The sequence below is a fragment of the Danio aesculapii genome, chromosome 23, assembly GCF_903798145.1.
Source record: "Danio aesculapii chromosome 23, fDanAes4.1, whole genome shotgun sequence".
Classification (NCBI taxonomy): domain Eukaryota; kingdom Metazoa; phylum Chordata; class Actinopteri; order Cypriniformes; family Danionidae; genus Danio; species Danio aesculapii.
In genome coordinates, this window is record NC_079457.1 from 35,060,172 (window position 1) to 35,074,641 (window position 14,470).

The 14,470-nt window shown below is 36.8% G+C and overlaps 1 protein-coding gene across 5 annotated transcripts in view; it reads left to right on the forward strand.

Moving 5' to 3' along the window:
* The first annotated feature begins 411 nt into the window (after positions 1-411).
* The window catches only part of mybpha (myosin binding protein Ha), a 33,307-nt gene continuing 19,248 nt past the window's right edge, over positions 412-14,470 (forward strand). For 3 of the 5 annotated variants that reach the window (XM_056449142.1, XM_056449143.1, XM_056449144.1), the window contains exons 1-8: positions 412-634; positions 5,129-5,173; positions 5,319-5,384; positions 7,070-7,201; positions 7,628-7,795; positions 11,440-11,528; positions 13,667-13,862; positions 14,033-14,172. In XM_056449142.1, coding sequence (XP_056305117.1) covers positions 439-634; positions 5,129-5,173; positions 5,319-5,384; positions 7,070-7,201; positions 7,628-7,795; positions 11,440-11,528; positions 13,667-13,862; positions 14,033-14,172 — 1,032 coding nt within the window. In that variant the 5' untranslated portion in view covers positions 412-438. The remainder of the gene's footprint in view (positions 635-5,128; positions 5,174-5,318; positions 5,385-7,069; positions 7,202-7,627; positions 7,796-11,439; positions 11,529-13,666; positions 13,863-14,032; positions 14,173-14,470) is intronic. The other 2 variants (XM_056449145.1, XM_056449146.1) reach the window with 1 other exon arrangement.

The window sequence follows — 14,470 nt, forward strand, 5'->3', positions numbered from 1 at the left end:
GCTATAGTTTAGACAGAACAATAAAACACAACAACACCTACTTGATTAACGCTATAATTCTACGTTTGAGGTTTTGTCTCCGTCTTCCGGCGTAATTGTATAAATGCAGTATACAACATTTTGAGCGCGTATATTTTAAGACGAGAGATGGCGCCAAATGACCAAAAGTAGACATAAACACAGCCATTAAGAAGTTATATTAAAACCACAAAGGTTAAATAGCATTAAAGTCAGAAAACACTTGAACTCTATGCACGAAAATACATATCACTGAGTTGTAGTGTGAGTAATGAGAAGAGTGAATTATTCCAGTGTTGATAAGAGCAGATTCATCAAACTGAGGGCTATTTAAAGCAAAGGAGGAGTCCCCACACTCTCACAGGCGCTATAAATTGAACTGCTGTTCACAGCAGCCCTGTTGAGTTTCCCCCAAGCGTCATGCCCGCCAAACCAGCACCTATCAAAAAATCAGCCAAGAAGGCTGCTGAGAAAGAGGAGAAGCCCGCAGAGCCGGCGCCCGTTGCCGAGACAGCTCCAGTCGAGGCGCCTCCTGCTGAAGCTCCTCTGGTAGAAGCTGCAGCTCCAGTGGCCGTGGAGGAAACTACACCCGCTCCAGAGGCACCTGCTGCTGAAGGTACTGCAACGCTGCTCCTATCATTTTAACCCTTGTGTGCTGTTGGGGATGTTTTCACCACTCTGGGGTGATTTTGAGGCTTAATTTGGCCACATCTGTCTCTGTGTTTCGTCAAATGGAATGGTTTTTGGTGACAAATCTTATTTTGACACATTATGGGAAAATGATTTGGAGTTTTAAAAAAACTTAATTCACTGGACAAATTCACTACCCTTTCGTCATGTTGCGGGTTGTTTTTGCCCTAATGACTACATTTTTTTATTGCAAAGCCATGACACCATATAATCATGCATTCTTGATTGTTGATGGTTTTCCCTCCTGGGGAGAGGTAACATTTGTGATTTTTACTGTAGTTAGAGTGAAAAAAAGATTAGCGTACCTTGATCTGTTTGATAAAATATAAAATAAGCTTATCAGCTCCCAGAACATAATAAACATAGTAAAGTGTATTTATGCACACACTATAATTGCTGTTTTACTCCATAGAACTGCATATAAAAGCCAGATTTGTTTTTTCACAGGCTTATCTAAAGGGTTAACAGTGCCAACTGATGATCAACAGTAAAAATGTGGTTATAATGGAAGTCAATAGGGCAAACACAGTCAACATATTGAAAGGGTAGTGAATTTGAACAATAAACAAGGGTAAAATAACATATACAGTTCAAGTCAGAATTATTAACCCCCCTTTGATTTTTTTTTTCTTCTTTTTTAAATTTTTCCCAAATTATGTTTAACAGAGCAAGGAAATTTTCACAATATGTCTGATAATATTTTTTTCTTCTGGAGAAAGTCTTACTTGTTTAATTTCGGCTAGAATAAAAGCAGTGTTTAATAAAAAAAAAAACATTTTAAAGTCAACATTATGAGCCCCTTAAGGTCATTTTTTTTCGATAGTATACAGAACAAACCATCATTATACAATAACTTGCGTAATTACCCTAACCTGCCTTATTAACTTAATTAAGCTAGTTAAGCCTTTAAATGTCACTTTAAGCTGTATAGAAGTGTCTTGAAAAATATCTAGTAAAATATTGTTCACTGTTATTATGGCAAAGAGGGGCGGGATTGATTGCATAGGGCCCTAGAAATTTAGGGTCCCTGCGATGGAAAGCCCCTCAGCCACTTATGACTAGGGGTTGTGCATAGGGGTTGCTGTTACTGTAATAACACTTGATAAAACAACTTGTAATAAAATAAATGTTTATTTTTTGTAGGACTTATTGTAAATAACAATAATAATAATGACAATAAAGCTATAAATAAATAAATAAATAAATAAATAAATAAATAAATAAATAAATAAATAAATAAATAAATAAATAAATAAATAAATAAATAAATAAATAAATAAATAAATAAATAAATAAATAGTGTTTCTTTTGGCCAATATTTGTTTATTAGGTTTAATTGTAGTAGCAAATACTGTAAATATTACCAACACTACTACTAAAACAGAAATATTTCTAGGTTTATTTTTGTTGTCTTTTATTATTATTATTTGTTGTTGTTAAGTGGCAATGACTAATATCTGTTGCTGCAATTAATATACAATTTATGCTGCTGCTGCTACTACTACTACTAATACTACTATCAATGATAGTAACAATAATATCAATAGTAGTGTTAATATCAATAATAATAAAACTGTACATATAGTTTTTGAAAGTGTTTTTGGACTATTAGTTGGTTTGTGAACAGTAGTGCTGATTATTTTTTGCAATTGTTATTGTAGAAGCAATTTCTGTAAATGATATTAAAAATAGCAAAAAATATTAACTTACAGTGGGGACTGAAATCATCAAATCAACTTTTACTGCAAATGCATTAAATGTAAATAATACTTTTACTATGAATAAAACTGTAAATATTGTCTATTTTCTTTGATTGATTGACAGTGGCTAATACCACATAACTAGTTTCGTTGTTGTATCAGTTACTGTAGATGTTAATAATAATAAAATATTAAATAATATAATGTAAACTATATAATTAAGGAACAAATGTTTATCGGTTGATTGACTGACTGTAGTGGTGAGAACAGCTTCATTGTGTAGCAATCACTATAATTTATAAAAATAAAACTTGAAATAATTTTAATAAAATAAATATATTTTATTTTGTCCATTATTTAATTGATTTATTTATCGACAAAATAATTAAATTAACAGATTTGTTAAGTTGAACTTTCATTCCAAACCTCCACATATTGCTAAAGTAGACAAACTCTAAGTAAATCAAAAATAATTACATGTTTAACGGTGTACAATTTTTGATCTAACCCAGAAGCATAAAACAGAAGCATTGTAATTTATGAGTGCGTATCCACTAACATGTACCTGGCATCTTCTAACATTTATTTAACATGTAAGACTATCCTCTGCCCCTGCTGCTCAGGGTGACACCGCTGACCGTTTACACTAGACCCCACGTGCACACAGGCTAAAACTACAGCAACTGCTTATAGCTTCTGCATCAAAATACAGACACAATTTATAGAATCTCATCAAAATATCCATTCTCTAATAAGGTTTCATTTTCATTTCTCCTTTTTTTCTTCCTTTTTTATGTAGCACCAACCCACAGCTCTGCATCAATCAAACGTCCCTCACACCAGTGTTGGGTGAAATCCACAGACTTTTGTAGATTTTTTAGCATATCATTTGATTTATATATTTACTTTTGTAGATGTGTGTAAATATATATTTGTTCATTTTTTTATATTTATATTTTATATTTCATTAATGTTCTTGAATATGCAAATGATTCGATATGTTATATGAGACTTACATTATTTACCAAACAAGTGGTTCTGATTGGATTTGCATTGCAAAAACCCTAAATAAAAATATATACGTATTCATTTATATTCATTTTTTTATTGTTTTATGTGTTTAGATTTTAGTTACTATGCTCTCAAAATCATTCAGCATAAATCCACAGATTTTGTTCTTGCACATTTTGCACAGAAATAGCAAAAAAAGCAGATTTTGTTTGGCCCTGAAGTAAGTAGTCACTATGATAATATTTTCCTGAAAAAAAAAAGTAAAGGGATTATTTTTAATTATGTAATTAAATTGCAGTTATTTATGATGTTCTTGCCTTCCATACTATAAATAATGCATGCAATCAATTCAGAGAAGCAGAGTAAAAATGTTTATAGGCTATTTATTTTGCTAAAACTTCAAGCTAATAAAGGTTACATACAGTTGAAGTCAGAATTATTAGCACCCCTTTGAATTTTTCTTTCTTTTTTAAATATTTCACAAATGATGTTTAACAGAGCAAGGAAATTTTCACAATATGTCTGATAATATTTTTTCTTCTGGAGAAAGTCTTATTTGTTTTATTTCGGTTAGAATAAAAGCAGTTCATAATAAAAAAAATTAATAATTTAGGGTCAAAATTATTAGCCCCGTAAAGCTATATATATTTTCCCCGATAGTCTACAGAACAAGCCATTGTTATATAATAACTTGCCTAATTACCCTAACCTGCCTAGTTAACCTAATTAACCTAGTTAAGCCTTTAAATGTCACTTTAAGCTGTATAGAAGTATCTTGAAAATATCATTTACTGTCATCATGGCAGATAAAATAAATCAGTTATTATAAATGTGTTATTAAAACTATTGTGTTTAGAAATGTGATATAAAAAATAAACAGGCTGACTTCAACTGTATATCAAGACGAATGGAAATGTTTAAGAAACATTGAATTGAGTGAGAAATTAATAAAATTAATGTATGTAAAACGGTGTTGTTACTTTAAAGTTTTTATTTGTTTTGTTTTGATATATGTAATGTGTATTATTCTTAAAGCGTTACATTTTAATAATGCTTGAATGTAAAGAATTAACAGAGTTTAATTTGTATTTTTAGATTTATAGGGATTTTAAATTGCATCAAGTAATTAAATCAGTTATTGAGTAATTGACTTGTCAGACAGAGTAATTAAAAGAATGAACTTAAATACAATTTTAATGATGTGATTTCTTTTTTCTTTTTTTTCTTTTTTTTTTTTTGTAATTTACCCAACACTGCCTCATATGTTCATTGATATTGGTGTTGACACCATACAGTATCCAGATTGATGTTTTTAATGAATCCAGTAATCATCAATGATAGCAGTGTTAGTTTATCTGAAGCCTGAAACCCCTGATAACAGCTGTGTGTGCTGTGCTGTGCTGTGCTGTACAGTGATGCGGTAGCGGAAGAGTGTCTCACTGCATGCTGAAATGACTGTGGCTTGACTTTTCACCTGGCTGTGGAGTGCTGCTGTGGAAGTTCTTGTAGCCACTGCATGAGGGGGAGGTTATGTTAGCTTGAAGTAAGTATAAATATCTGCTGAAGTTTCTGTTCCAGAAGTAAGCTCTCAGCTGTTGCTCTATGATGCTAAACTACAATTACTAAAACTGCTCATTCAAAACAGTACTAATATAGCAATCTCTCTTGAGTGGCACAGCACTAATGGAAGTGTAATGGTTTGCTATCAGGCCCTGCTGAGGAAACTGCTCCTGCCGCTGATGCTCCAGCTGAGGGTAAATCAGTTTGCATTGGATATATATTTTATTTCATTTTAATTTGGATCCAGATGCTTTACAGTTTGAGAGACTTAAATTAGAGAATTGCTAAGAGTTGTGTAAATTCTAATATTCCTAATAATATATTATATTTGACCATCAGCTGCTCCTGCTGAACCTGCACCTGTAGAAGAGCCACCAAAAGCCCCTACACCACCTCCTCCAGCAGGTAAAGCTTCCATTATCCATCCATCTACTAATTTGTATATGCAATCAATACATTCACCCAATAAATCTATCCATCTAAACAACCCGATTCATCCATTTAAGTCAACCATCCAACCAGTTTATCCATCATTCAATCTAAACAACCCTATCCATCTACTTGGTCCATCCATTAATACATTTACGCATCCATCCACACAGTCCATTCATTCTTGTATCCATTAAATGATCTTAACCATCCACCTAGTTCATCTATCCATACACCCAATACTTCCATTTATTAATCAATCCATGCACCCATCCACTTAGTTCATCCATCCAATTATTTATTCATCCATTTATAAAACCAAACAAATAAACTCATCCACTAATTCCTTTCATTAATTAATGCATACATGCTTCCATCCACTTAACTCATCCATCCAACCAGTTCATCCAACATTTAATCTAAACAACCCTATCCATCTACTTGGTCCATCCATCCATCCATCTACGCATCTATCCACACAGTCCATTCATTCTTCTATCAATCAAAGGATCTTAACCATCCACCTAGTTCATCTATCCATCCATTCATTACTTCCATTTATTAATCAATCCATTGACCTATCCACTTAGTTCATACATCCACCCAATTTATTTATTCATCCATTTAAAAAACCAAACAGATATACTCATCGACCCACTCTTTTCATTAATTCATTCATAAATGCACCCACCCATCCACTTAATTAATCCTCCCATGCTGATTTATTCCTCCATCTATCAATCCAAATGACCCTGTCCATGCATCCTCTCAATGTATTCACCAAATTCTTCCCTTAATCCATTAAGCCATGCACCAATCAGCTTAGTTCGTAAATATATACCATTTAGTAATATATAAATCTATAAACCACACAGATACATCCATCCACTCAATCCATCCACCCAATCCTTCCATTAATTCATATTATATGCCCTCACCCACTTCATTCATCCATCCACTTGGTTTAATAATCCTAACATCCATCAGTTTAAACAACCATATCCTTCCATCTGCCCATCCACCTAGTTATCTATCTATCCATCCAGCCAACCCACTCATCCATTCAATCCATTATATTCCTATTTCATCCATCCATCCATCCATCCATACACCCTTTCAGTTATTAAATCTACCATTTTAATTAATCCACCCATTCTGCCCCATCCATTAATCTATTCATCAGTTTAACCCCAACCATCCCAATTTAACCCAATCAATCCTTGCCAAGACTCAATCCAAGCCATTAGGTCATCCAACCCCATGATATATTCAATCTGACGCATTCATAATCTTCGGTCTAATTATTTCATTCACCAAATCCACCTATCCAGGCCATCATTCATGCATCCACCCAATCCATCCATCTTATCAACTCAATTCTTTATCCTTCCATCCATTGGTCCTATCAACCTATGAACCACTTAATTCCTTCATTCAACTCCATCCGTCTACTTTTTTCAAATCCATTCATCCATCCTTCCACCTTCTATCTGTTCACCCAATCTATCCATCCATCCAATTAACCCCATCCATCATCTATCGATCCCATATATTCATTACCCCAAGTCATTCATTCATCTGTCAAATCCATTCATCCATCCACTCCACCCATATTTTCCCGCATTGAATTCATTGTATTTATGTCTCTAATAAATGTCCAGTTCCCCCTAGTGCCCCTCAAGGCCTCAGTGTGGACGATGTCAACGATAGCTCAGTCACTCTGAAGTGGAGATCCCCAGAGAACATTGGCTCTGGACTGGATGGATACACTGTGGAATACTGCAAGGAAGGATGTGCGTATACCCTCACAGTACTGCTGATAAGCTCTTTAGATTAGAGGTAGTGTTTCAATCATCCTGCCCTCATCTCGAAATTGAACCATGTAGAACTATCAGATGTCACCAGAAAAGTAGGCTACATGACAGTCGGTTATAGCACCTGTCTTTGAAATGTCACCATAGACTGATTTATTCCAAGCTCCTGTAAGTCTCCCTATTAGGACGGGATGCTTTCAACCAACTGTCACCGTATCTGCACACCCTGTATTTAGATTTGTGGATCTATACTGACATCACCCCTGGTGTGTTTGGAAATTCATATTTAAGCTTTAGCCGAGGAGTTGATACATGGGGATTTTTGTAACTACATCTAGGTTTTAGGTTTTCTGTTTTTAATAAATGTGTAATCAAAATGTTATTAATTACCTTTCTACCACACAGCTTCTGAATGGGTGATTGCCAATACCGAGCTTGTCACTTCCAACCGGCATGTCATCAGAGGACTGACAACTGGGGACATGCTTAACATCCGTGTGGTGGCTGTGAATGCTGGAGGCCGCAGTGAGCCTGTTGTCCTGCCTCAGCCCATTCCAGTCCGAGAGGTCATGGGTGAGTGTCTATGAACCTTTAGAGTGGCTAGACCCAGGGTGAGAAAAACAGAGTGGTTTGACATTGAACCCCACTGATGGACATCAAGGCTAGATGTATGGGGAGTCTATGAAGGTCTGGAAATTAGTTTGCTCTAATTTGTATTTGAAATAATAATATTTTAATAGTAAGTTAATATAAATCCTGCCCAGCAGGGATGCAGAACACTATTGTGACGGTGGTCTGAAACAGGCAGATCTAGCCCACCGTTAGGCACAATAAGTGTTCAAAAGACACATTTTCTTGTAAATTAAGTGTTTGCACCTACATATAGCCTAAAACCTAAGTCAAATTAAACTATAGTGTGTGTTTTAATAGACACCTATGCCCAGACATGGAAGTTATACAGTAAACAGTAAGTGACAATCATCTATGTATTGTGCAAAGATGCAAACTTGTCCCCGTTCTGCAAATGTCATCATTTTATATCAAAAGCAAATTGTCATTGATAACCTGTTGTTGAAATAGCCCATCACAGGTTACTCCAATAAGAATCCAGGTCAGAATCCAATTATTATTCATTAAAACAATGAAAAAAATGAGATGTAATTGAAATTAATATATATTTTTATTTCACTGAGGCATGAATATTTGAAAAAGCTGACCCCCCGTAGACAAAATATACAGTAATTCGCACACTGGTTAGACCTGCTTATGTAGGGGACACATGAAAGTGACAGGCCTTCTTTGGTTACTTCACAGGGTCTGATTTCTTCAAACACTGATTACTTCATAGTGTTATACATTTTCAGTGTATTCTCTGAGCCCTGGCTCATGAGGCTTATTGCCAAAGCTCAGATGACGGTATGTGTTTCCCTACAGTGAGAGAAGCTGGTGGAAGTAGCTCCCTCTCTTGCCTTCAATGTATTCAACAGCTGTGGGTCTATAAATCCCATTGGCTTGTGCCGACAAGAGCTTTCATTAGAATTTAAATTACAAACATAAAGACCTAAGGCTGTCAGTGCAATTTGAGTTCAGTGTTGTAAACACATACTGTACCTTATCCTCCTAAATGGAGTGAAGGTATTTGCACAATTGTGCATTTTAATAATATTTTTTATCTAAATACGGGATCATAGGAACTGCGTTAGTAGTGTGATTTTCCTGACAGCTGCGGGGTCAAGAAGTGTTTATGTCCAGGATTTGGTACTTTGCCCTTCCACTTGACCACTTTTGTTGGTGAAGCTCAACCTTGACTCATTTTGTTATTAATATATATTTTTTTAAGTTAGTTGCATATTACTTCTCAGGGGGTGATTATATGTGTTACTTTAGTACTGACAGGAGATTTGATCTAACACTGTAAATCAATGTGGTTAGAATTGTCACCTTACAGCAAGAAGGTCGTTTGAGTCCAAGCTGGCATTTCTTTGTGCCGTTTGCATGTTCTTCCTGTGTTTACGTGAGTTTTCTCTAGTTTCCCCCACAGTCCAAAGACATACGCTAGTGTGTTGGGTATAACAAATTGGCCATATTGTTTAAGTGCATGTGTTAATGCAAGAGTGTATGGGTGTTTCCCAGTACTGGTTTCGGCTGGATGAGCATCCACTGCATAAAACATATGCCGGAATAGTTGGTGGTACGTTCCGCTGTGGCAACCCCTGATAAATAAGGGACTAAGCTGAAGGAAAATGAATGAATGAATTATTATGCATAAATTATCAAGATTAGTGAGCATTTCAGAGCATAAGTATTAGTAAAGGTGGTAAGATCACCCCAAATAGAGGTTACAAAATTAATTATTAATCCTCACAAAGTTCCAAACCTTCATGACTTTCTTTTGAGGAATGTAAGATAACATATCAGGAATGTTGATAACCGTAATAACAGTTTTGGAAATCATTGATTTCGATTTTAAGCACAAAACATTGTCATATAGTCATTACTGTTTGACTGATTGTGTCCACCTGCTTCTTGTTTACACCATTAGTTTAAAAGTTTTTCAGTTTTTCCCAGTTACTTGTTTTGTATTGCCTTTGCATTGGGGAACCTGTTGCTGGTTTACCCATTTCTGCTTATTTTCTTGCCTCACATGAATTACCTTTTATTTTATTTATATATGAAAGTAATGCTGCACTGTGGGCTCTGCTCTTGTGTAACAGAGGCCAGCTAGTAAAGTGCTATGCAGGTAAACCTCACTCCTCTGACCTCTAAAGGTGCTCTAGCAACAGACGGTCTTTAGCCTCGTTGTTAGAGCAACCAAATACCATGCAAAGCATCGCCTCTTCGATCCCAGCTCAGACTGAGTTGGATGCAGTAGGATCAGTGGGTAACACTTAGATATAGCCAGGTTCACCAATAAGCAAGGATAATCTAAAAGACCCAAGATTGGGGATTGACATATACTGTAATGATGCTAAGAGCATAAAATATTTTTTATAGATAACTTGTTTGACCCCTGTGATCTCATTTAAAAAAAAAATGCACTACACCACTATTTTGCAACGTCTGTGTTATTACAGAAGTGTGAAGGGTTAAATGTAACCATGAGATTTGCATAGAAGTTACATCTCGCATATGTTAATATTCATTGAATTGAACAGATTAACACACTTTCAAACTGAAATCATGGCAGAATATCCTGGCAGGTCCACTTCGCAGGGCACTTAATGGTCAAACGGAACAAACCTCTTAAAGGGCAAGAGAAACATACAAAATAAGCAGAGCGGCGGGCCATGAGGACCAGGCTTGAGAACCTATGACCTATATAATATACTAGAATCAACTTATTATCTTCACAAACATAGTTATTAGGTCAGACAAGCCTGAGGGACAAGTGATATGTGGTGTGTTGGCCTAAAGAATCAAAGAGTACTATCTGTTCAACCATTTGGGTTAAGCAATGAATGATGTGATACATGGCGGTGATTCAAGGCATCAGTCAGGATTACATATCAGAACATAGACTGTACGAAGGGTATAGATATCAAGGATTGGGTTTTTCACACATACAAGCACAGGCATTAGAGTAATTGGGTCAAGGAGTTAAGGTAAGCCAAAGGTGAGCTGAATGTGAACCCAATCAAGCAGTGTGTCAGCATGTCTGCTGTTACATCAGCAGTGTTTCCGGTCATAATAAATGGATTGTTGCTTTGCAGTGCTGGGATGTGAGGATTAGAGGTCTGGGCTTGATACACAGAGGTTAACGGCTTGATGATAGATAGTTATTTGGAGGGAAATATTTCATTTATAGGCATCCAGTAAACACAAATTCTAATCTAGATCTAATCCAAAAGTATTCATTCATTCATTCATTTTCTTTTGGCTTAGTCACTTATTTATCAGGGGTCGGCAGAGCGGAATGAATTTGAGCAAATGTTTTACATAGTGGATGCCCTTCCAGCCACAACCCAGTACTGGGAAACACCCATACACTACTGCATTCACACTCATACACTATGGCCAATTTAGTTTATTCAAATCACCTATAGTGCATGTCTTTGGACTGTGGGGGAAACCTGAGCACCCGGAGGAAACCCATGTGAACACGGGGAGAACATGCAAACTCCACACAACTAACTGGCCCAGCTGTGAGGTGACAGTGCTAATCACTGAGCCACAGTGCCGCCCAATCCAATAGGATTTAAATTTGCTTCTTTTTTCAGATCGGCCCAGGATCCGCATGCCCCGTGCCCTGAGGTCCAAATACGTCAGGCATGCTGGAGAACAGATCAATCTTGTCATCCCATTCAGTGTGAGTTTAGATTTGTATATCAAGGCTTAACAGTTACTTTTTCCACAATGAGCATGTTTGCCCCTGAAGGGATAGTTCACTCATTTTTTTTCTCTTTTGTTTACAAATGCTACTGACTTCCCTTGTTATCTTCTATGGATGTCAGATTCTACCAGTTTCCAACATTCTTCAAAATAACTTCAGTTGAAGAAAGAAACTTATAAAGATTTAGAACATTTTGAATAGCCATATTAGGATCTCCAAATGTAAGACCTCTTATGACCAATATCTGCTTATATTGTTTTATGTGTCTGTTTGCATATGCACAACAAATTTCATTTGACAGTGCACCTGAACCAGCAAGATGCTTGACACATGCACACTAGACAGATTGATATGTGTCCACTGATTTCTCCAAATGTCATGGGCAACAAAAATGTCTCTGCTCATGATTAGAATACTCTTGATCCACTCCCTAATCTATACTGTATGCAAGGGCACGATTTGACATGGGTGGGGACATATGAATCTCAACCTACCTGTATCAATTGCATGTCACCCACCTCACATACTTAATTCTTGCACTGGAAAATCCCACTACAGTTTTGGCACTGCTTACATCTCGCCTTCAATTAAATTAAATTCATGTTTATTTATTTATATATACTTTTACAATGTGGATTGTGTCAAAGCCGCTTAACATAGAAGTTCTTGTAAAGTCCAGATTTCAGAGTAGGATATCAGTTTAGTTCAGTTCAGTGTGGTTTAAATTTCACTGCTGAAAGTTCAAACACTGAAGAGCAAATCCATCGATTCACAGCTCCACAAGTCCTAAAACCAAGCAAGCCAGTGGCGACAGTGGCAAGGAAAAAAAATTCACCATCTGACGAAGTTAAGGAAAAAAAACCTTGAGAGAAACCAGGCTCTATTGGGCATGACCATTTTTCTTTTGGCCAAACTTCCTGTGTGGAGCTGCACTCTAGGGGCCAGAGGCTGGGGAATGCTGGACATCCATCGTGTAGAACTGCAGGTGTGAGTAGGTCACCGGCGGGTGTTCAGGCTGGCCCACAGGATCAATGCGGGGACTCGTCTGTCACTGTGGTCTTTCAGGAATCAGTCTCATGCACTCCACCACCACCACGGCATCAGCTCAGGATACGACCTGGTCCAGAATTATGGATACCTTGTCATTATTTATTCACAGGTCTTGGATCGTATCAATGTCACTGCATAATCTCTGGGGCCCTCAAGATGAGTATCCCCAGGTGGAAATCGTGAATAAATAAAATATTCCACAAGACCACAGGTAAAGGTGTAACAGAGGCCAGCTAATGAAGTGCTGTGAAGGAAAAACTTCACTCCTCTAAACCCGAAAATGTGCTCTAGTGACAAGCTAAAGGCCATGGTCTTTAGCTTTCTTGTTAGAGCAACTGACTTGCATTCGAAGAGTCGCCAGTTCGAATGCAAATCAGACCATGTTGGGGGTGTAGGACTGGCGGGGTTACTGAGGCACAGTCCAAATGTGTCAATCACACTGTTCAAATGCGTGATGATGCTACTATGTTTCTCACTGAACTTAGAAACTCTGGACAATGGACTCCAACTCAAGTCGGAACACTTGTAATAACAACATTTTAGTGACATTCATATGCACTGAACTCATAAATATGATTTATACAACATGATTTGAATGCACCAACATGTTACTTTACCTGGTTGGTGGGCATGGTTTCCAAATAAGGTGTCAGCTTACAGTTCCGTGAGAGAAACTTGCGTAGTGTTGCTTTAAATAATGACACAATTACCAATAAACTGACTTCCACAATGCTTAGTAAATCAGAAACTGAACTTTAAACACTTAAATGCTCTCTACCTAAAACAATATGCATCTAAACGAGAACTACAAATGTATACGCAATAACGCCCATGCCTGTTCAAATCTAATACTATGTTTTTAAATTTTTGCATTGGAACAAGTGTCCTTTAAATTCCATAGACTGTTTAAGAATCCATGGGAACTTTTTATTGTATTTGAACAATTGCTTCTCATTACATTTTTCATTTGGTATCACATCTATTTTCGTCTCTAATCTGAGCCAAGCACTCACTCTGTCAAGCCTATTGCTATCTCTAATGTTTCTTAATGCTCCATTTTCTAGGGCAAACCTAAACCTGTCATATCATGGACCAAGAATGGCCAGCCTTTGGATACGAAGAAGGTGAATGTCCGAAACAGCGACAAGGATAGCATTCTGTTTATCCGCAAGGCTGAGAGAGATGATTCCGGCAGCTATGAGATGAGCGTGAAGGTCGACAGCTTCGAGGACAAGACTACCCTCATAATTCAGATTGTCGGTGAGACACGCTATGATCTAGAGACCACTCATTTCAGCGCTCTTATCTATTTCTGTCCCCACTTTTCATTCTTAATCCATTCATTGACACCTCTGTTTACGGAGTAAGACCTCGCAGTGTAAAATGATCTATACTAAGGAGTCTAAATCATTTTTAATGGACATGTGTAGATCTGCCTGGTCCTCCAGTCTCGGTCAAGCTTGTGGACTCTTGGGGCTTCAATGCAGCTCTGGAATGGACTCCGCCTAAAGACAGCGGCAACACAGAGATCACGGGATACACCGTTCAGAAGGCTGACAAGAAAACTGGAGTGAGTAATTCATAGCTGGTGCATTATTGGGGTCAATAATACTAGAAATATGTGTCAGCATATTAGTTCCTTGCTCATTAAATACATTGCAGTATACTTCCCTTTTATTTTAAGGAACAGCGATCTTAGAGGCTGAGAAAGATTGTGGATTTGATAAACTTTTATAGAACTTAAAGGGAAGTTGACATGAAATGTAGCTAGATTTAAACTGTCTTGTCTGTCTGTCTTGTCTTCACATAAAGACTGTCACTTGATCTGTATTTCTCAACTGTCAAACTAGGATGTGAAATATTACTGT